The sequence below is a fragment of the Danio aesculapii genome, chromosome 18, assembly GCF_903798145.1.
Source record: "Danio aesculapii chromosome 18, fDanAes4.1, whole genome shotgun sequence".
In the NCBI taxonomy this organism is placed as follows: domain Eukaryota; kingdom Metazoa; phylum Chordata; class Actinopteri; order Cypriniformes; family Danionidae; genus Danio; species Danio aesculapii.
The window spans coordinates 39108186-39132902 of record NC_079452.1 but is presented as its reverse complement, the minus strand read 5'-3'; the positions used below and the strand labels follow the sequence as shown (position 1 = coordinate 39132902).

Sequence of the window (24717 nt, the reverse complement as noted above, 5' to 3'; positions counted from 1 at the left end):
TGGAACTTTCGTAACACCCATCTCAATCCCTCGCACTAGTACATGACTTCCACAGAATGTCTCATCAGAAAGTGGCAAAACGTCAGCAGCAATAAACGAAATCATCGCACCCGTATCACGGAGGATGGTTGTTTTAACCGGACTCGTGGATTTATCCACGGACACAAAACCTTCCAGAAGAAAAGGCTTATAACTGGGATCTGCATCCAGCCTATCAGAAACTGCCTGAGTTTTACCAACATCCACTGTCTTTACAAAAGCAACACTTTTAGGAACAGAATTTTGTTGCTTACGCTTTAACACAGCACAATCTGCTATTAAATGTCCAGTTTTATGGCAATAATAACAGGCCCTCTCGTCACCGGTTTTTACTATCTGATTTTTAAAACGGGTTGGACTTTTCGAAATGGAATTTGCTAATGCTTTTTCAACACGAGCAGGGGTGAATACATTCTTGTGAGTCAGTGCAAATTCATCAGCGAGAACTGACGCTTGCGATAATGAAGTTACTTTCTGTTCGTTTAAATAAACGACAACACGTTCGGGCACACAACTTTTGAACTCTTCTAGCAAGACTAATTCACGCAACGTTTGGAAATTTGACACTTTACTAGATGTGCACCATTTGTCAAATAGCACACACTTTTCTCTTGCGAACTCTACAAAAGTCTGATTAGCGGTTTTTTTATGATTTCGAAAACGCTGACGATATGCTTCTGGTACAAGCTCGTAAGCTCTCAAAACTGCAGCTTTAACAACTTCATAATTTAAACTGTCCTCTAAGGACAAAGCAGCGCACACTTCCTGAGCTTTTCCTGATAATTTGCATTGTAACAACAGAGGCCAAATTTCTTTAGACCAGTGTAACGCAGAGGCAACTCGTTCAAAAACATTGAAATATGAGTCGACCTCTGATTCTCTGAATTGAGGAACAAGAGGAATATGTTTACTCACGTCAAATGTACTACTCGAGAATCCTGATCCAGTCGTAGAAGTGGTGACTTGCACAGGTGGCACTTGCCCTTGTGAAACTGGTGTGTCTCTAGCAGCCTTTATCTCAAGTTCACGCAACTTGACTTCTTTGTCAGCCTCGATCTCCAGGCGACGAATTTCAAGGCGCAACTCCATCTCAGCGTGACGCTTTGCCACTCTATCGCGCTCTTCCATTTGGACTTTTGCCAAACGCAACTTAAGACGCGCGTCACCTCCAGACTCAGCCATAGTCGGAGTAAAAGGTTCGAAAGGTGGCAAACCTGCTTTGGATTCAGAACCCTCCTCCGCAGCAGCTTCGCTTGCTTCCTTACCATCAGAATTAAGAGTGCAGACGTCATCGCCAGGTAAACTTTGCTGACTCTCAGTAGCCGACTGCAACACACCCAGTTCACCTAATTTGTGCATAACAACGCTCTTAATTTCTCGTTTTAACTGCTGTTTAGAAACCTTAATTTTAAAGTGCTCAGCGACGCGAATTAAATCATCCTTTCTGCATTTATCTAGTTGTTCAATAGTCGGTGCATTAACAAAATGTTCCAAATCAAAATCAGCCATACTCGTGATAAGTTTGTCTGACTCACAGTAACGTAGACACCTGCTCTTTAATCAAACCTTCCTGTTCACAAATGTTTCTCTGTTTCACCAGCAACAATAGATCTCACAATGCTCATCCAAATTTAAGGATATCCCAAATAAAAGGAATTATCCCACCGCTGCCACCATTAAATGTTACGTGTTTAAGTTGTTAAAATATTAAAGAGGATGAAACGTAACATTCAGTGAGTCTACTGATGCTGGATGACAGAGAATACAACGACCACTTGTTAAGTGAAACAAATTAAGTATTTAATATTAAGTGAATGTCAGACAATGAGAGAATGCATTACAAATGTAAAGTTAAATAATTAAATTAAAGAAAATAGGAGTGTTGCCAAAACAAAGAAATAAATATAACAAAACGATCTAACTAAACCCCAACCCACTAAACTGACTAACCAAAGAAAAATGCAGAAACAAAACCGTAATCTTCAGCACGAAGCTTAACTAAACTTCATAACCTCAAACAAAATTACACATGTGGCAACGCCTCCTTAAACTAACTAACAAATAAATATCATAAACTGCTCACCTTACTAGAGTTCTCGTAAAGTACACACTGTTAGCCATTAGCAAAACACAATTCTCATATAATCCAATTCTCACAAAGATCGTTCAATTTCTCACTAGATAATACTGAGCTGCACAAGCATATCTAATAAAGTGGTCTCTTGATAAAGAGAAAACTAGAATACAGCAAATTGTAAGCAAAACATAAGCAAAACACAGATGAACAGGCTGGCCGACACAAGTGAGGAGTCTGGCTGTAAGCCAAGCGCTCCTCAAGAACAGCGCAAGCGCACGGCTTTTATACGGAGCGGACCCGGTTTTGATTGGCGTGTCGATGGTGATTGACAGCTCCTTGGACCAATGGTTGCACACCTAGAACCAGCACATGACACACAGCGGAAGAAAAAGAAGAGCACGCAAAACAGAACAAACAAAACATACGTGAAACGTAACACAGGTCATGTGAGAAAAAAAACGCAATAGCAATGATTTTTTTGATGATTTTTTTTATTTGATGAAGTTTGTCTGCTTTGCTTTCTAGTCTTTCAGCTAAACATTATAGTCATTTGAAGGCTTGACTGATTAGTCCCCCCAGCAGATTCAGTGTAATCTTTTGTCATTGTCAGCCTGCTCCTCCAAAAATCGTACTGTATGATTTTTATATTTAGAAAACTATGAATCCATACTTTGATTCGCTTTTTCCATACTTTTACAGACTTGGAAATGACTGCAAATTGCCTATAGAAACCCTGACTTTAGTAGACCAGATTCAAACTTTCCAAATGAGCTCCAAAGCTCTAAATGATGTCTGAGCAGCATGCACACTGGCCACTAAACCATGGCTCTAACCTTTTTTGTTATAATTTTAGCAGGACAGACTCGACCTCAGATTTCCCAAATAAGCTCTTTTGCTCAAAATAATAAAGGCGAAGCATGTGCACTGACTACTAAGCCATGGCCCAGACCTTCTTTATCATTTTGAACAGCAATCACACTCTTTCCTACATCTAGTGGTGTTACCGCACTAATATTTTTTCTTCTGGCTATATTCTTGGCTTGCGTTTGAGAAAGAGAGCGACTATGATAGAAGAACCCGCACAGCTCTTTTGAGAAGCACATTCAGTTCAGCGTTCTAGATGGAGGAGAGGGAGTTCCCTCGTTCATCAAACCTCCTAGACGGCACAAATTCCACATTGATAGATGAATAAACAGATGAATGTGCTGCAGTCAGGCTGGATTAAAAAGCACTGGAGGGGAAATCCAGCACAGAGGCTTTGAAGAACAGATTTTCTCTCCCCTCACCAGTTAGATCTGTGTGTATGTTTAATCATAGCTTTAGCGCAAAGAGGGATCATTATCTGTTGCTAATGAGACCGAGCAAATTCAATGAGTTGAAGGGTCCTAGCATTGATAGAGATTGTAACACAAGAGCATTGATTGAAGCTCTCTCACCTCCTCTTCCCTCACGCTCAATAAGTCATTTTATAGAACATGCCTGAATCCTAATGTCGAATCCTAGTTCGTTACCAACACGGTTTTGGTATTCGCTCTGTAAAATTACTCAAGATTTACTATTAAACATGTTTCCTTTGCATGTTTCCATTGGCTAATCATTTTTTGCACATCCTCCCTACATTTCAAGAAACATTTTCGTTCATTATTTGATATTGTTTGAAATTTTGTGCCTCATTTTTGCTCCACTCAATCCCCACACCCACTTCCTCATGCTTTTGTTTGTTTGTCTTTTGTTTGTTTGATCCCATTCGTTCCTTTAGGCCACCAACTTGGCACCCTCTTCCACCAGTGCCACCCTTTCCCTTACCAATCCCGATGTCTCCATACTAAATTACCAATCTGCACTCTACCAGCCTTCTGCGGCCCCCATGGCTGCCGTGGCACCCAGGACGATGCCTCTCCAGCCCGGTGCACCGCAACTCTGCGCCGCCCGACCCGATCCCTTCCAGCAGGCCCTCATCGTCTGCCCACCTGGCTTCCAAGGTAATTTAGATTACAATTTTTCTGATAGTCAGGTGTGTCCAAACCTGTTTTTGGTACGACTCCTACTTAAATTAAACACATCTGAATTTGTTAATTTGCATCTTCAGACTCACCAGAAGCTTCTAGAAAAGTGTTTTAAAGCTAAATTCTTCAGAATATTGGCGCTTCAGGAGCAAGACTAAACAGCTTTGGGCTAAATTCTGTCACTATTTCCTTGATGTTATTTATCAGTTTTCTAAATTGCCCGCCAGCTTTTTCCATGTAATGACAGTTTACAGTATTTGCATCAAACAAATAGGAGAAAAACAACATTTAAGTATAATAAAAGTGATTCATACAGTGAGCGCTTTCTATTCAAGTCATCAAACAGAAGATTTATGTGAGGATCATGCTGAAATTATGTTGTCATGCACTAATAAAATTCTACATAAACTACTTGGACCAAGGTATAGCAATATAAAAATTATTTTAGTTAAAAGTTGTATGACTAAAATATACTATAATATTTAAATATTTTGATGCATTAGATTAATCAAAACCGACATTAAACTTTTATAAAAGGTTTTTATTTATAATAAATGCTTTTCATTGGAACTTTTGAAAACAGAAATAAATAATAAATATTTTTAAGATAATCAGCATATTAGAATTATAATTATTGAGAATTTTAAAAGATCTTTAAAAATAGCTATTTTAATTTAATATTTTACCAAAAAAAATTATTATTATTATTATTTTTTATTATTATAAATTTTTAGTGTTTTATTGTTGATTGTAGTGTAGTGTAATGGCTGGTTTATATTTCTGCGTCGAGTGATCGGCGTGACCCATGCCTTGCCTTGCGCGCAGTTGTGCATTTATACTTTGGCGTGCTGTTTGTGTTACTCTGCAATAACACTCACGAACACTAGCTGGCAGTAGGTTTTTATTTAGTTTTTTCTGAATGCTACCTTAATGTACAAGCAGCTAAAACTTGCTCATTCAGAGGCGGGAACCGGGAGACTTGCAACAAATTTAATTATAAAGTAAACACAAAACAAAAGTTTCCATCTGGAGCTCCTTCACGGGACTCCACACTTGTAAACACTTGCTCCATCAGGCTCGCAGCTCTTAGCACTGCCCACGCTCGTCACCGCTACTAAACCGACCAATCACAGAGCTTGCACTACCCGGTTGCAACGTGTACACTCCAAAAAATTATCATTATTACTGCTGCTTGATCAAATGACCTGTTTAAAATGAGCAGAAACACAATTCTTTTCATTTGTTTGGCCGATTTATTTTTTTAATATTCAGTCCACTCAAATTTGTAAACCATTAAGTTAAATTAAGGGTTTTGTGTTGAGACAACATGGAGGAATTGTGTTGGTCCAACTACCTGGTTAAGGCATTTGTAGTTCCTAGCAAGCTTTGCGTGGGATTAAATTTAGAGGAAAATGGTGACCAAAAAAAAGTAATCTTAGGTGTTTAAAGTTCATAGAAAGACTTGTTAGAATTTAATCTTCACTTTAGTTTGGAGATTTAGAAGAGTTTCATGTTATGCTCTGAGTTTTTAGATTACCACCTTGTAGAATACAGGTGTCAATTCCAGTTCATGGAGGGCCGCAGCTCTGCATAGTTTAGTTCCAACTCTGCTTTAACACACTTACCTGTATGTTTCAAACAAGCCTAAAGGACTCAATTAGTTGGATCAGGTGTGTTTAATTATGGTTGGAACTAAACTGTGCAGAGCTGCGGCCCTCCAGGAACTGGAATTGACATCTGTGTTGCAGAAGCACCCATGCTTTGGGTTTTGGCAGCTTAATTAGCAAAAATACAGTTTGTTGCTTTGCTCAGTGAGCAATAACTGTCCTAAAATTAGTTCTGAGATCTGCTTAAAAATGGCTCTTTTAGTTGATTTAGGATAACTTTTATGTATTTTATGTATGTTTAAAGTGTATTTAAACTTTTATTTGATAAAATCATGTTGGACCAACTCAGTTTCATTTATTTGTGTAAATAGTTTTTTTTGTTGGAGCTAAACAAATTTATTGGATGGAAATAAAATGCCCTCAATTAAATTGAGTTGATCCAATGAGTTATTTTTTTGAGTAGTTACATTTCGTGAGCTGTGCCGAACCATATGCGTGCGCTTGACGCAGAAGTATAAATCGGCCTTAAGGGCCTTTGTTGTGGTATTTTATTTGGTCATTGTATGAAAGAAGCTGCCAAACTAAAAGATTATAAAGTTGCACAAGCTCAAAATAAGCAGATCATGACAGAATTTGACTTTCTATGTTTTTGCCATCCAATAACGTCTTCCCTGTTATTTCTTCCCAGGTTTGCAAGCATCGCCCTCTAAACACACTGGCTACTCTGTGCGGATGGAGAACGCAGTTCCCATAGTAACACAGGCCCCCGGTGCCCAACCTCTGCAGATCCAGCCAGGCCTTCTGACACAGGTACAGCCAGACATTGCCCCCATCACCACAGCAACACAAAGCCACATTTCCAAAACTAATTACACCCCTCAGCCTTTCCCAAATTCTCAATTACATTCGAGTTTGGCTCCGACGACGAGCAATTAGCATGACCTACTTTGTTTTAATGATATAAGTATAATTCACTCTTCCCTCAACGAAATCCAGAAGACACTCTCATTTCATGGCCAATAGATTAATTGTAGCCGGGTTGGATTTATCTCAGCATGCTCTGCTGTAGCAAACGCAATGACCTGCCTTTCCCCTTCCGGAGATTTTCCCCTCAATGATGCTTTGCTTTCCTGCCTCCACTGAGGTCTAGGAAACTGTGCTTCTTTCCTGGAGTTAACAGGAAGTCACGCTTTGATGAGCAAGACTGAGGTTGGCTTTAAATGAGGTCTGTAGATGCTGAGGGATTTGTCGACCCTCGGGAGCCACAAGGAAGGGCCCAGACGGCTTTTAAATTCGAGATGTTCAGAGCTGTTTAGCCAATTTGTAATTTATCTACAACTTTTTCAGAATTGCTGAGCTTAGCGCTTGTCGCTTTTTTTGAAGATTATACTCATAGTTCAGGCAAAGAATATTTACACACACTCAAGGCACACAACTCTCTTTCCTCTGTGAAATTTAAAAGGTGTATTTTTGATCATTGTTCTTGCTGTAGATTTTGATTGAACGTGTCCACGAAGCTTCACAATGACTCATCAGAAAATCTGTCTATTTTCCACACACATCACTTTTGCAAAATTAAAGTTGATATTTTTTTAAGCTCTTAATATCAATTCTAGTTAAACTATACATGCGAATAATAAAATTATCGTTTTTTAAAGTCATTCTAAATGTATAAGAATAGCAGAGTCCATACAGTATTGACACAGATAAACAATATACTTTTTTTCAGCTGATGAAACTATTAACAGCCAGACAGCCGATCAGAATCTATCGTAACATAAAGAGCTATAGCATTTAAAGTGATCCGATCTTGGTATAAAAAGATCTTAACAAATCAAGCTGAATTCAGACCACTAGAGGAAAATACTATTAATGAATACTAGGGGTGCAACGGCATCTACTCACAGTTCGGTATGTATCACGGTTTTAGGGTCACGGTTTCAGTACGGTACGGTTTGTACTATGCTTAGAAAAAAAAACTGCCTACAGAACAATTCAAAGAACAATAAACATATTTATTGGTTAATACAAACCTGTCAATTCAACAGCTTTACACATATAACTGCTGATTTGCATGTTCTCGCATTAATCGAATAAAAGTAAAGCATTTCGAAAATTGTATGTTCAAATAAATTGCTCAAGAAAAAGCTTAAATTTCCCCCTTTTCTATTTTGCATCTCGACTCAACAGTCTCAAACAATTATGCAGATAATAATTCAACATATCTTAATAATTAAGCACTTTTAAAGTATTGATTACTTCTGTTTACATTCTGTTTATATTACCTAGGCAACAACACATTTTTATTTATAATTTCGTTATGATTGTATTATGATTCCAGAGTGCTCCGTTAAACTTATCAGCACCATCGTAGTAAATAAGCAAAAAGAGAGCTTTCGGCTTTTCTCTCTTAATTCAGTGGAAACAGTTCTTAGCAGACAGCAGGTAAAAAGAGTGAATAGCGGGAATGATCAGGTGTGGAAGAACACCCAGCAGAAGCGGACTGAAACAACAGACCTTCTTTTATCTACCTATCTTTTATTTGTAATTCATCCACCATAAAATTATCCACCATAAATAAGAGAGTCTCATTGATTCGCCTTCAGCAGCTAATGATCCAAGCATACTGGACCCAGGTGAGAAAGCTCCAAACATTTTGGATCGCAGCGCTAGCAATACTGGAAATGCAGGAAATACCAAGATAGTTACCTGAATTATGGTTTTATTCCATTTTCTCGAAGAAAAGAGTCCCTGACCCAATCCCAGTGTATTATATGCACTAAAGTTCTTGCTAATGAATGCATGAGGCCATCCAAATTAATAAGACATTTACAGACAACTCATCCCCAATACTGCAAGGTGTACCCAATACAAATGGCCTACTGATGTTTTGTTTTTATATTTTACATTAGGATACTATTTGTGCAGAAACATATCTAGATATGAGCTGCATCCCAAATCGCATACTTATGCACTGTTCTATGCAATTTTGTAGTATAAATAGTGTAAGCAGTGCATCCACACTAAAAACTGGATGATGCACTCATTTAGCTGGTAAAATAAAGTGTGTAATGATGGACACTTCACACACTCAACGACCGCAGGTTTGCTCACGTAGCAGAAGGGGCGGAGCTGTCTGGCGCACATGTTGGATAACTTCTCCTATGAGAGTGATTATAGCACCTCCCGATGGTGAATGTGGTTTTACTCAAGGCAGGTATTATTTAATAGTTTAGTCATTTATTTCACTGATTTGGGCAACCGTCAAAGGTCATCAGGGAAACGGTTTGAATTTCCGCTTAGTAAAAACCATTAGTGTTCCATTTGGGACGACACTACATTCATATACTATGCTGTTGAGTATGTAAGTGCATAAGTACATAGTGCATGAGTGTATAGTGTATAGTGTGCCATTTGAGACGCAGCTATAGTAATAAACACACCGTTTGTTTAAAAACAACATTTTGTTAGTTAGTTTGCAAACTACTATGAGCAATAATGCCATTAAATGCGGAGGGGGGCTTTACAACATTTTCCGGGGTAAAAGGGGTTATCAGGCAAGAAAAGGTTGGGAACCACTGTTTTAGTACATCTTAAATGTTCCTCACGTTCAAGAAAGCCTGTGCATAAATTCCACTGGTGATTATCAAAGTGCTGGATTGAGAAAAGCGGTTGGGGATTGGGATGCTTGTTCATCACTACTGTAGGGCCTCAAGCGGCTTTTCTCCCCCTTCAATCCAATCAGCCAGGCCACATCGCTCCTGGTGCCAGTGGAGTGGGTTTCTAGAAGGCCTCGGCCTTTATCTGGAACAGGAATGCAGAAAATGCGAAAACAATTGCTGAGGGAGCGGCAGTGCTTTCAGAGCCCTGGGGGTGACAAAAGGCTTTCACCCCACGAGGGCAGAAAAGCTGTTAGAGGGGTGGTCGAAGAGATGGCCTCGCATGGAAAACTCGACTCTTATCTGGGTTAGCGTTTCAGGCCAGACGGCACAATTACACAACCCAGCCCAGAGTGAGAAAGGAGGATGCAGAGTGTCAGGAATGTAGGCAAAGGGCTTTGGGGACATAGTTCGGATGAAATTATTCGTGTCACGAGCGGAAGAAGTATGTAGAGGTGTTGACACGTACTTGAAGTATGCACTTTTAGGCCTTGTGCAACTGGAAAAGTTAAATGGAGAGCTAAACGCAAATGTTAAACAAGTTTCAGTTTCTATCAGATCAGCTGTAAAGATTTGTTTGTTTTGTTGAGGTTAGAATGACGAAGTGTGCATTAAAAAAAAACAATTTCTTGAGTTGGATTTGTTGATTGATTGGTTGGTTGGTTGATTGATTGATTTGGTTGGTTGGTTGGTTGATTGATTGATTGATTGATTGATTGATTGATTGATTGATTGATTGATTGATTGATTGATTGATTGATTGATTGATTGATTGATTGATTGATGCTAAATGAAATATTAAGAGACAAAAATACTTTCAGTTTAAGGTGACCTATGAAGTTTTATTTATTATTGATGCTAAATTACAATTATAGTGACAAAAAAGCCTCCCCACAGGTAAACTTTAAAGATTGAAGATTGATTGATTGATTGATTCGTTGCTGAATTTATACATTTAAAGTAAGGTTAATTTTAAAATTAAAAAATGTAGATGCTTTCAGGGTATTTATTTATTTACGCATTATTTATGCACTTATTTATATATTTGTTTATATTTTATATCCAATTTTCAACTTATTTTATTTATTTGAAACTGCTTGAGTTTTATTTGACTTTTCTGAAAATTAATAAAAAAATAAAGGTATATTTAATTTCAAAAATACTTAAAATAACAATAAATATAACAAATTAAAAATACAACAAATGACAGACTGACAGTAGTTTGAAAGTAACTTTGTTAGCACTGAAATAAAACTAGTCCAGTGCTTCCCACACATACACTTTACTTGGGCGGGCTGCCCAAGTATATAAACGAACTTGAGAGAGAAAGAGAGCAGCTTTTACCAATGGGATCACATGGCTCTTGTATAAGAAATAAAGTAAGTAAAGAGAAATAGTGGATTTCTTTTTTTTTTTTATTTCATCAGTCTTTTTTGGAAAAAAAACTTTAACCCATTAAAGAAAAAGTATATAACAGTGTCATAATGAATGAAAATATTGTTGAAAATCACATTATTTTTTGTTTGTCGCATGTAGTTAACCATTTATGTGCTGGGGATAAAAGGTGTGTTTTAATCCGGCTTCCACTGCAAGTATATTTCAAACCTGTGGGAAGCACTGCAGTCCCATGCACTCTACAGATAAAATTGTCTTTAAATAGTTAAAATTCCAGACAAATACCATTATTTTCTTTTCTTGTGAGACTAAGTGCGTAATCACAGCCTTTCGAAAAGCAAACATGCTTTTTCAAAAAGCATTTTTCCACGGTTCGCCCTCCCTCTTTTGTGCAAGCGCTGTGGCCCATACTGATGGGCTGGTAAATAGATGTGCAAAGGGTATTAAAGAAACAATTCATTAGTTGTACATTAAACTGCTAATCAATAAGGCTGCATTAAACTATTAGAGCTGCAGACAGTCTTCTTCAAGCTCACGTCTCTGGGCAAATTATGCCTGGCACTCCCCGCACTCCTCACTCGCCATACAAAGCAGCTCCTCACAAAGCCTCTGAATGGGGCCCCTGAATTTAATTAAAGTCGGAGCTGATTTGGAAAATGTCTAACACATCAGCACTGCCTGGGAGATGCCACATCTCTTTATTAAGGCAGGGTCTTATCTTTTTTTATAGACAGGAGCCAAGGCCGAATGCAGTATGCAGGGCCCCGTCATCTAGATACTGGTGCCAAGAAATTGAGGGAGGAAAATGAACAAAGTTCCTGCAGAAGTGGTGGCACACGCTTTTTGTTATTCCACAGGGAGATTTGTATTTATATATATTTTTTTACGTTGTCTGTAATTTGCTTCTTCAGACCGTCCTTCTTACATCTTCATCAATTCATTAGACCAGGAGAATAATTGGAAGATGGATGGGTTATCAAATTGTTTATAATTGATCTCTTCTGTTTATATTTTGTTAAAACAGTTTCACACTCTTTGCTTACACTTTATTTCATGGTTTCTTTACAGTATAATTGGACATTTAAGTACTGAGTAGTATTAATTAATATCATGTACTGCAGGGGTGAACAACCCTGTTCCTGGAGATCGACCTTCCTGCAGATTTCAGTTGCAACCCATATCAAACACACCTGCCTGTAATTATTAAGTGCTGTTCAGGTCCTAATTAATTGGTTCAGGTGTGTTTGATCAGGGTTGGAGCTGAACTTTGCAGTAAGGTCTATCTCCAGGAACAGGATTGAGCACCAATGATGTAGGGTGTTTCTCAGTTCCAAGAACGCAGAAAACAGACTTGCGTTCTTGTGGAGACCGGTCTTGCCAGGTGTTCTCGGAAGAACGAACTCAGGAGACCGCGAGGGCAGAGATCGTGTCCTCTGTAAATAAATGATTTCTTTGTACTTAATAATAAATCTAAATAAAATGCTGCTCTTCCCACCTCCAGTCACAATGATTTCTGGGACATCCAGAGCGAGTTCGGTGCTCAAGTCTGACATCAAAAGGCCAACCGACCATTAATCAAGATAACAAAGATGGAGGCTCCTAGCGCAAGTTGTTACTGACAATTTAAGTGCCTTACTGGACGAAAAATTCTCACATTTTGAGTCGTTATTAGATTTAATTACAACCCGTTTAAAGGATATTACGAAATGGATCACAGAAGCAGAGAGTCGTGTTTTCCAGACCGAGGACATCTTGGCTGAACTTCAAAGCAACGTTGCGGCGCTGGAAAAATCTGTACAGTCCCTCTCGGTGAAGGCAGGAAATGCCAAAAATCACAGCAGATGACACAACATTCGCATTATAGGGTTAAAAGAAGGCGCGGAGGGCCGCAGACCAGTTTTCCAGACCTGGCTGCCTGAGTTGCTGGGTATCGAAACTAAACACAGTACTATCAAAATGGATCGGGCTCACAGAACGCTTGATCCGCTCAAGCACAACTGCACACGCCCTTTGGTGATCAAGCTACACAACTACTGAGACAAGGCCAAAATACTAGCAGTTGCAATTAAGTTGGTGTTCTGATATTTACACTGTAAAACATTTATGACAAAAAGTCAACAACAACTATTTTTATGTTGCTTTAATTTATTTTTATGATTTAATCAGCTTTCAACTTTTTCAAGTTATACAAAGTTTCATTCATTCATTTTCCTTCGGCTTTATCCCTTTATTCATCAGGGTGTCGCCACAGCGGTATGAACTGCCAACTTATGCAGCATATGTTTTACACAGTGGATGCCTGCCAGGACTACAAAGTTTAACTTAATATTTTTAGTCAGTTCGATTTACGGAAGTTGATATTACTAGAAACGTTGTTTCAACTAATTAATTTAGGGCAGCAATATTTTTTACAATGTACATTCCATTGATTGCAACTACAAAACAAGTTAGATGACTAAAATTCTTCAAAATAAGTAAAAAAAAAACAACCAAAAAAAACCCCCAATTAATATGGTAATACGCCTGTTACAAGGGAGAAGTGGCACTGAGAACAGAGGTGCCGATCCAAATGCAGAGTCTTTATTGAACAGAGAAGGGTCATGGAAGCAACAGTCAACACAGGAGCAAACAGATGTAAAAGGGCAATCCAGAGTCGTAGTCAAAATAACAGGCAGATGGTCAGTACAGGCAGGCAGCATACAACGTATGCAAACAAAACAAAGCGAGGGTCAATACACGGCAAGGCAAGGGAAACACATCGTAATGTTCACTCACAGTTCACCAAGACTCAGCAAAGTCAGTGTGTTTGTGTGCTGTGTATATAGTCCTGAAATCAGTCCATGAGCAGCTTCAGCTGTGAGTTTGCAATCAGTGAGGATCAGGAACCGGTGTGTGTGTGATGCATGACTAGAATTGTAGTCCATAAAATGGCGGATTTGTTGTTCTATGTGATCTGTGTTAACCAGCGATCTGCACAAGTTGGATCGCTGGTGACCGTGATAACGCCAAAATAACAAAAAATATAACAAGACAAATCATTTTTATCCATGTGTGATGTCTCATAACAGTGGTGTTTCTTGAATCTAGGCCCAAATGCTGACGCTACAGTCTCTTAAATAACTAAATGACCCCTTTGGTGGTTGTTTGGCACAGTTTAGCACTTACTAGCGGTCATTTCTCTAAATAGCCGTATCCTTTTTCTCCTCTCTCTAAATATGTGGCTCCAGTACCCTGGCCTGTTTAGCTGCACAGCCATCTGATGCAGCAGGTTAACGTTCAGGGTCTTCACACTAACGCCAATTAAATCACACGAGTCCATTTAGGAGTCCATAATAGTAGCTAGTAGACATTCATATACTGAGCTCTCCTATCTGTAGATTTTCGACCTTCTGCTGGATATGAATTTCTGACCTCTGTATGCTAACCCTGTGTTTTTTCTCCATTCTGACCTTGCAGCAGGCCTGGCCATCTGGTACTCAACAGATTCTCCTTCCTCCAGCGTGGCAGCAGCTCACACACACTTCAGTGCAACACGCCACCGTCATCCCAGACTCCATGACCAGCTCACAGCCTCTGGCTAACTGGAGGTGAGATGGCATTACATCAATTTGACTGTCTACCATTGCCTTTCGGTTTTGAGAAAGCATTATTATTTTTAAAATAGAGTGCAAAATCAGTACTTCAATCATTTCATCATTTGGAAATAGATTTTTCTATTGTGAGCTCTGATGTTGTCAATTGATTGTATATGCTTTCGTTGTTTAATAGCGGAATTTGTGCAGAAAATTCACCAATCTAAGAGAAAGCCTGTCAGTCATTTTTTTGCCCTGCCCACTCCTATAAAAATATTAAAAATACATACAGCTATGGAAAAACTTAAGATTAAATAAAAATCTGCGGACTTATTGGGTTCAAGTAAAGTGTGACCCTGGACCACAAAACCAGAAACAAGGAACAATTTGTGGAATTGAGATTTATACATTTTTAATAAGCTTTAAAAAATGTTTTGATAGGATATGGTCATATTTAGCCGAGATACAACTATTTGAAGATCTGGAATCTGAGGTTAAACAAAAAATACAAATTAATATATATATAAATAAACCAAAAAATTTAAATAAAAAATTATATATATATATTTTTTTTTATTTAAATTTTTAGGTTTATTTATTTTTATTTTTTGAGAAAATCGACTTGTCTAAGTAAGGCGGCACGGTGGCTCAGTAGTTAGCACAGCAAGAAGGTCGCTGGTCCGAGTCCTGGCCAATTGGCATTTCAGTTTGCATGTTGCGTGTTCGCGTGGGTTTCCTCCACAGTCCAAAGACATGCACTATAAATGTATTGGATGAACTAAATTGGCCATAGTGTATGAGTGTGTTTGTGAATGCAAGAGTGTAAGGATGTTTCCTAGTACTGGGTTGCGGGTGGAAGGGGGCATCAGCTGCGTAAAACATATGCTGAGATGGTTGGCAGTTCATTCCGCTGTGGTGACCCCCAGTGTGCGAATTATACATAGACCATCAGGGGGGTCAAATTTTTCGTTAATGTTAGTTTGTGTAATTCATGCTTCAGTCATTTATGTATTTATTTAAGTTACATTTATTTTATTAATAAAACATATCTAAGTTTTCAGTTTGGTGACGCAGTGGCGTAGTAGGTAGTGCTGTCGCCTCACAGCAAGAAGGTTGCTGGTTCAAACCTTTTCTGTGTGGAGTTTGCATGTTCTACCAGCATTCGCGAGGGTTTCCTCCGGGTGTTCCAGTTTCTCCCACAGTCCAAAGACATGCGGTACAGGTGAATTGGGTAGACTAAATTGTCCGTAGTGTATGTGTGTGAATGAGTGTGTATGGATGTTTCCCAGAGATGGGTTGCAGCTGGAAAGGCATCCTCTGCGTAAAACATATGCTGGATAAGTTGGCAGTTCATTCCACTGTGGCGATCCCAGATTAATAAAGATTCAACAATATTTAGAATTTAGAAATATTAAGAATATGCAAATATTGAAGTCGAAATATAGGCTTTTACATTAGCTCTGTTGAACATGATTGTTTATATATATGTATATATATATATATATATATATATATATATATATATATATATATATATATATATATATATATATATATATATATAAACACTAAGTTGAAGTCAAAATTATTATCCCCCTTGAATTATTAGACCCCCTATTTATTTTTCCCCAGTTTCTTAACACATTTCTAAACATATTAGTTTTAATAACAGTAAATAATATTTGACTAGATATTTTTCAAGACACTTCTGTACAGTGACATTTAAAGGCCTAACTAGGTTAATTAGGTTGACTAGGCAGGTTAGGGTAATTAGGCAAGTTATTGTATAATGATGGTTTGATCGGGGAAAAAATTAAGCTTAAAGGGGCTAATAATTTTGTCCTTAAAATGGTATTTAAAAAATTAAAACCTGCATTTATTCTAACCGAAATAAAACAAATAAGACTTTCTCCAGAAGAAAGAAAATATTATCAGACATACTGTGAAAATGTCCTTGCTCTTTTAAACATCATTTGGGAAATATTTAAAAAAGAAAAAAAAATTCAAAGGGGGGCTAATAATTCTGACTTCAATATATACAGAACAAGAACAAACATTGGCTCATATTGCAGACATACAAATGACAATATAAAGGAAAACAAAAAAAGAGACAAAAAACATGCATCATAGTCACAAAACATACAGTCAAAACTAGAGAGGGTTTATAACTTAATCCTCAGAGGGGTCACTGGATTGCTCTTAAGATATAGATTTGTCAAATAAATCAAGAAATTGACCCCAAGTAGCCAAACATTTTCTTATGGAGCTAGTCCTTAAAAATCTGAGTCTCTCTAGCCGAATAACAAATATCAGATCAGAAATCCAGTTCCGCTAGTCTTTTAACCACCACCATGTCTTTCATTGTTTAAGGGAAAGAAGATGTATTTTGTGAGAAGCCAATGATGGCAAGTTCGGCATCTGGGAGTACCAGTCAAAAATGTTTTTGAACATGATTGTTTTTAAAATAAGATGTTCTGTGTTTTAAGGCAAAACAGAAGCTTTCACTATCAAATAACCTCATAGCTTCTAGTAGGTCTGCCTCTAAATGTGATTGTACAAATTCCTTTATTGTGAAAATAAATGAGATTTTTATTTCTGCAACCCAAGTGTTCCACTCTATTCCATTGATGCCACAGCAGCTTTCATCTCTTGTTTGTTTTATTTAGCTGAGCAGATCTGCTATAGTTTCATCATGCTTAATAGAGACTCCATTAGCATTTTAAAAATCAATTATATCCTCGCGAAAACATGCTTGTAGCACGCTGATTATAAACACGTCATGTGGAACTCAACAGATCTGATGATCCATATATTTCACAGTGATTTGGTATCACAACACTGGGTTTTAATAATCTCCAAGATTATGAACTAAAGCAGATTGAATTATCTAGGTTGCTTAGTCTGCAAATGCACCTACAAAGCCAACATGCCTTTGAATTATTCATTTGAAAGGAAGGAAGAGAATATTTTAAGTCTGATTCTCATTATATTCTGAATGAGTATGTAATTTAAGATTTTTTTTTTGTATTAGAACAGTTTTTCTGGCTAGGTAAGGGTAATGGAGTCAGGTCTTGCTGACCAGCATGAAGTGAATGTACTGATGAATGTGTGCTGATATCTGCAGATCATCACATCAGCGCCTTAAGCTCAGCCCGGAGGGCTCGGTAGTCCTGAGCTGGAAAAGTGTCGCACTTTAACTGCAGAGATGGAGCATTTCTCCGAGATCTCCTTCTGTTCTCTGCTTATCTGATGTTTATTGCAGGCACTGCTGCCCTCTTTGGCCAAATGTTGCATTGCCTTTATTCCTCATTTAGATACAGTACAAATGATTGAAGATGATGATCATACCTGTCAACATTGGGATGTGAAAATAAGGGATATATTTCTGTATAACTTACACATTCTGAAATGAAAGAGCAACGAATGAATCTCATTTATCTGGATTTTTCAATAGATTACATTAGATAACATGTGTCACATTAAAAATGCACACATCTAACATTATAATGAAAGTATTCGATTGCTTTCCTAACTTTTTATGCTCATTTAGGACAAAATTAGTTGTGTTTGAAAAAAAACCCCCACCAAGATCGACATCTTTAGATGTTATTAATAATGATTATGTGTATATGTTTGTTCAAACATTCGGCCAAAACCCAGACTTTCGCTCCGCTTCAAATCCCATGTACAGAATCCGTTTGGTAAAAAGCGTCTATTTATCACTATGGAGCACGTTGAGGCGCGACGACACCTGTAATGAAAAGAAAAGGAATCTCGCCGTTTTTATATTTATTTCAAAGTGTTTTCATGCCTAAATAAAATGAAAGCACAGAACAGACTCACAATCAAGAGCAAGGGGTGTCCCCTGGTGGCTCGACAGTATGGGTTGCATATAGAGAGGATTGGCTCTTTAATGTTTATTGCCACCCTTCATAGAAAGATTGAAAATACAGGAGGAATACTGGAAAATACCTTTACTGGATGATAGCGGGATAGAACTGTAAAATACGGGAAAATCCCGGGAAAAACGGGAGGGTTGACAGGTTTGATGATGATACAGAGATATTTTAATTCTATCTACTACAAACAATTAAATACTATATACACACTAACATAAACAAATATTTTTTATAGAATTCATTCATCTTTGGCAACATTAGTTCATTGTGTTCACAATGTGTTCATTGTTAACTCACAGTGCATTAACTAATGTCAACAAGCACAATTTTGGATTTTAATAAAGCATTAGTAAGCGTTGAACTATTATTGCTAAATGCTGCACAAGTATCTTAGATCCTTTTAGTTCATTCTTTGTTCATTTTAATTTTACTAACATTAATAAAAGCTTGTAGTTAAGTGTGACCTTAAGAGGGTTGTCGCGATACCATTAATTCATCTTACGATACTATACCAGCTGAAGTATCACAATACCAAATCGTATTGCGATACTGTAATTCATAACTCAAATTATAAAAGAAATATTATAAAGAAAATTGTCAGAAATACTATACATGTTAATAGGTCTTGAGTTTAATTCATAATTCCCTTATTATTGAAAAACGTATTATTTGCAATTCACTTCACCTAAAATGTATTCATTCTTTTTGTTTATTTTGTATTTAATTGACCTACAAAAAAATACATTAAAATAAAGATACAAATTATACTAAATGAAATTTGTTACAAAAAGAGCATTTTTACAACAAAATTAGGCTATGTAAGGTGGTCAAAAATTGTTTCAATGTTTCCTGTTGCTATTTTGGGTTTTTTATCTGTCGTTTTTTTCTTTTTCTCTGTTATATCATGTAACATTCCAATGTAATTCAAAATTTCACTTTGTGAGTCGTTCTTTTTAAGAGATTGTTGCGGTTGTTGTAGCTACTAAATCATATTGAGATGAACAGAAATGAAGCGATGCAGGTGTGCGTTTGAAACGTCAGAAAACATCAGAAAGCATGCAACCTTAAAGAGCTCCACAGACTAATAAAATAAAATGGTCTATTGTTGCACAAACAACTTTTCCACATCCAACAATATGTATTGTGGATAGACCGTTAATGACGATACTACCGTTTACAAACTACAGTGGCACCGCCAGTATTTTGGAGCCATGATACTACCATAGTACCGGTAAACCATGCAAAACCCTAGACCTTAATGTTAGTGCTTTAAGTTTGGGATTAGGTTTTATTTTATGAATCAAGAATTCATTACATTTATGGCATTTAAATGTTACAGCAACTGCTGTTCTTGTGAAGATGTTTTCTGGTGGTAAACTATTATATTGGATAAACAGCACAACCATTTTCAACAGTGAAAAGTAGTAAGAAATAGTAAGAAATGTTAATTTTGTATCAAATCAGCATATTAGAATACATTCTGATGGATCATGTGACACTTTTTTATTTCAGAAAGAAATAAAATTGTAACTGTTTTTGTTAAAAAAACTGCAACCTTGGTTAGAATGATGCTTTACTTTTTATAAAAACATTACATGATCTTGCCAATTCCAGACTTTGGAACATTTCTGTACTCATAAAAGCACATGTTTTAATCATGCTTGTTTTGTTTGTTTCAGGAATTCCCATCCCCATGGCAGCCATTACAATCCCATTATGCAACAGCCAGCCTTACTGGCAGGTCACGTCACCCTGCCCCCTCAGCAACCTCTCAATGTGGGTGTGGCTCATGTCATGAGACAGCCATCCAACAACCAATCAAACTCCAAAAAGAACAAGCAGCACCAGATGAACAACAGGTCAGAATTCCCTTACTCTTAACAAACAAGCAACAAAAATGCACCGTATATACTGTAGCTATATTCGGTGGAAATCAGATGTGATCTTTTTTTAAGTGTTCAACCCTTTTTTGGGATAGGGTGGCACAATAACTACTGAGATTAAAGGGATAGTTCACTCAAAAATGAAGATTTACTCACTGTTTACTCACCCTCAATTGATTCTATGGTTTCTTGTTCCTGATGAACCATAAGGACAATGTTTGAAGAAAGCTGGAATTCGGCAACCAATCACTTAAAAAATAATAATATTATGGTAGTCAATGGTTACTGATTTCTAGCATTCTTCTTTTATTTTTAGCAGTAAAACGAAACTCAGGTTTGTGACAAGTGAAGGGAGAGTAAACGATGACAGAATTTCAGGGTTTTTTTTTCTCAACTACCCCTTTAAAGCAATTGCAGTATAAAAAGAGATTACAACTAAAATTTCTGAAGGTTACACTATGGCAGTCAAAAATGAGCAGAAAGTGTACAGGCTCTTGAATGACAGCACATCTGCAGCCACAGCACATTACTAGTCTTTCACATAAGTGATGCACAGGGAAGGCTCCACATGTTGCTGTAGTCCCTTTAGGACGGCTTTAGGTTTCAGTCACTTTAGAACAGCTTACCATCTTGCCAAGTCAGTGAAAACTGGAAAGTTAAGCTGCCAGTTAAATAGGGCTTGTCAGATAATTTAGGAATTTACCAGCAGGCGCCAGATTAACACCAAAAACTTGCAGGTACATTTATAAGTGTTCTCTAATTTTTATCAATGTTTTTTTTTTCTCCAAATAGCTCATTTAAATGGATAGTTCACCCAAAAATGAAATAATCATTTATTGACCCTCATAATTCATTTGAGTTTTTTTTTTCTTTTGTTGAACACAAAAGAAGATATTTTGAAAAACTACTATTTTTTCTACTATGGAATTTAATAGGGTGCCAGCAGCCTGCATTCTTCAAAATATCTTCTTTTGTGTTCAACAGAAAAAAGAAACTCGTAAAGGTAAACCATTAGAGGTAGAATCAATTATTTTTGGGTGAACTATGTCTTTTTTATGTTTTTATTTAGTGCTTGGCAAGAATATATCATGTTTAATCGCAATTTATATATATTAAACATTTATTATGTATACATAAATACACACAGGCCTGCGCTTATTTGAGAAAATGTTTATTTATCATAAGATATAAAATATATAAGTTATTGCATAGAGTATATTTGACTAAGGTTAAAATCTCAAATTAACCCTGGTTTTGACCCAATATGTGATCAATGTAAACAAACTCCAGCCACTTTTTTTTCATACTTTCTGGCTTTTTCCAGCACCAAGCACTTTTTGAGCATAAATTTTAAATCAATTTCTGAATGCTTTCTTTTAGATATTGAGCCATGGCCCTTAGTAGCATTACTTGGACATAACCCTACAAATCTTTCTTATTATCTACACAATCAAATTCACTCACCGTCTGTTTAATAATTGCTAAAAGGCTTATAACACTGAACTGGAAAAATCCTTCTCCATCCAGTTACGTACATTGGATGCATGAGCTGATGCAGTCTATGCAAATCGAAAAGATTAGATATACAGTTTGCGGTAATACTGAAAAATTTGACACTATTTGGCAACCCTTCCTCTTACATAAAAAAAGAAATTAAATAAATAAATAAATGAAAAATAAATAAATGAAAAAAAATAAAAATATATATATAGATACATAGTTTTTATAGATAAAAACTAGTGCTGGGCAAAGATTAATCACGATTATATATCTATTTATATATATATATATATATATATATATATATATATATATATATATATATATATATATATATATATATATATATATATATATATTTATATATATATAGATATATAATCGTGATTAATCTTTGCCCAGCACTAGTTTTTATGCTATGCTTCAGAATATGTCACTCTTGAAATATAGTTAAAAAATACGGCTGTTTCCTGTTTGGATCATTTCAAATAGGACTAAGCAGTGACTTTGACATTTCAGAAATTAAAGTTTGTTGTCCTCTGTAGATTAATATTAATCATATGGTAAATGGGATTATATTGCAAAAGTACATATATATATATATATTCTTTCATAGGAACATGTCAGCGTACGACGTGTCCTCCACCCAGCCGGTGACGTCACCTCAGCGCTCCAAACGGGTGAAGGAGAACACCCCACCTCGCTGTGCCGTGGTTCAGAACGGCCCTCCCTCCACCTGCATCCCATCACAGACTGGAACAAGCGGTGGATGGGGAGGCGAACAGGCATGTAGCACCACTCGAGACCACCACAGTCAACACAACCCACCACGCCAAACCATCATCATCCCTGACACCCCGAGCCCAGCGGTCAGCATCATCACCATCAGCAGTGACACGGATGAGGAGGATGACCTCAAACAGCCCACTAACACCAGGTCAGGAAAATGGGTCAAGCTGTAATGAGACATATTTGTGAGCTAAAGTGGGAAATGATGTAGGGCATGATCTGTTTTTTTTTCCCAGTAGGAATTGATTAGACTGTGTAAATGTTTGGATTATTGAATAGAACTGAACTGGATGATGAGACTATTGTCATCTGTAGAGTTGCTTTATTTAAAGAAGCTGAATCGAAGTTGTTTAATGATTAATTAATTTTGCAGTCTCAACAATCAGTGTTGGCGGTAACACATTGTAAGTAATGCGAGTTACATAGTAATATTACTTTTCTTAGTATGAGTAAAGTATTGCATAACTTAAAAAAAAGGAATAATATTTAAGTTACTGTTTTTATCTTTTAAAAAATTCATTCATTCATTCATTTTCTTTTCGGCTTTGTCCCTTTATTAATCATGGGTCGCCACAGCGGAATGAACCGCCAACTTATCCAGCATATGTTTTACACAGCGAATGCCCTTCGAGCTGCAACCCATTACTGGGAAACATCCATACACACGTATTCACACACATACACTACAGACAATTTAGCGATTCACCCAATTCACCTATATTGCATATCTTTGGACTTGTGGGGGAAACCGGAGCACCCGGAGGAAACCAACGCGAACACAGGGAGAACATGCAAACTCCACATAGAAATGCCAACTGACCCAGCCGAGGCTCGAACCAGCGACTTTCTTGCTGTGAGGCGACAGCGCTACTCAATGTGTCACCCTTTTAAAAAATACATTTCTGAATTAAAATTAAAGTAGTCACAATGAATCACGCAGTCAATGAGAGAATGTGTTTATTATTTTGAATGCATCAAAGAAAAAGAAAAGGGGATTGTCTCAATGTACAGTGATTTTACTTAAGACAAAATAGTACAAAAGTAGCAAACACATTTCAATAATCTGTATATATGACATGTATAGCTCTGGGTTAAGGAAGTTCTCAGATAACATTATCCTAAAATATTATTTTTATGTGTTTTTTTAGGTAAATGTAGCTGTAGGCTATACAGTGCGATGTTAATTGCAGAACTCCTCTATTAAAAAAAAGGAAAGAAAGAACCGATGCCAGGTAATAAAAAGTAACTCAAAAGTAACGTAAAGCATTACTTACCATAAAAAGTAAATAAGTAATGCAACTAGGTACTTTTTGGGTGAGTAACTCAATATTGTAATGTAGTACTTGCTAAAGTACTGTAACTTTCCCCAACACTGTCAACAACTGACTCAGCACTGAACTGACACGAACTGAGTAACTTTTGACTTCTATAGAAGTGCTTATAGTGGACATAAAATGGACAGTTCACCCAAATGTCATCTTTTATAAACCTTACACTCAAAAAATGTCATATGCTGTTTGTTCAAACAACTTGTTTAAAATGAGCTGAAACGATACAGCGGCTGCACGGTGGTGCAGTGGCAAGCACAATTGCCTCACAGCAAGAAAGTTGCTGGTTCAAGCCCCAGCTTGGTCAGTTGGCATTTCTGTGTGGAGTTTGCATGTTCTCGTGTTCACGTGGGTTTCCTCCGGGTGCTCCGGATTCCCCCACAGACTAAAGACATGCGCTAAAGGTGAATTGGGTAGGCTAAATTGTCCGTAGTGTGTGAATAAGTGTGTATGGATGTTTCCCAGTGATGGGTTGCAGCTGGAAAAGCATCTGCTGTGTAAAACATGTGCTGGATGGGTTGGCGGTTCATACCGCTGTGGCGACCCCAGATTAATAAAGGGACTAAGCGAAAAGAAAAGAATGAATGAATGAAACGATACAATTCTTGAGGTTTTTTGGGGGACAACTTAACTGTTTTATGTTCAATCTACTTAAATTTAGAAAAAAGAACAAGTTAACTTAATTCCCTCCCAACACAAATCGATTGTGTGGAACCCACCATTATGCTTATTCCAGACCTGTTTGAGTTTTCTTCTTCTGTTGAACACAGTAGAAAATATTTTTAAGAATGTTTGAAACTGGTAGACGTAAGCTATGCTTCCATCCAAAGATGCGAATTAGACTTTGCGCAAAACTGGATATATTGCATAAAACTTTTGCACATAATGCAAGTTTCCATCCAGTGATTCAAAGAAAACAAAATCTTCACTTACTGATAAACGAGCGGTGAACATCAAAAAGAA

The 24717-nt window shown here is 37.1% G+C and overlaps 1 protein-coding gene across 4 annotated transcripts in view; it reads left to right on the top strand.

Moving 5' to 3' along the window:
* Positions 1-24717, top strand: part of hipk2 (homeodomain interacting protein kinase 2) — a 196912-nt gene that overhangs the window by 165407 nt on the left and 6788 nt on the right. For 2 of the 4 annotated variants that reach the window (XM_056478300.1, XM_056478299.1), the window contains exons 8-12: positions 3969-4098; positions 6418-6539; positions 14240-14370; positions 19934-20113; positions 22254-22574. In XM_056478300.1, coding sequence (XP_056334275.1) covers positions 3969-4098; positions 6418-6539; positions 14240-14370; positions 19934-20113; positions 22254-22574 — 884 coding nt within the window. Of the gene's footprint in view, positions 1-3875; positions 4099-6417; positions 6540-14239; positions 14371-19933; positions 20114-22253; positions 22575-24717 lie in introns of all 4 variants that reach the window. The other 2 variants (XM_056478298.1, XM_056478297.1) reach the window with 1 other exon arrangement.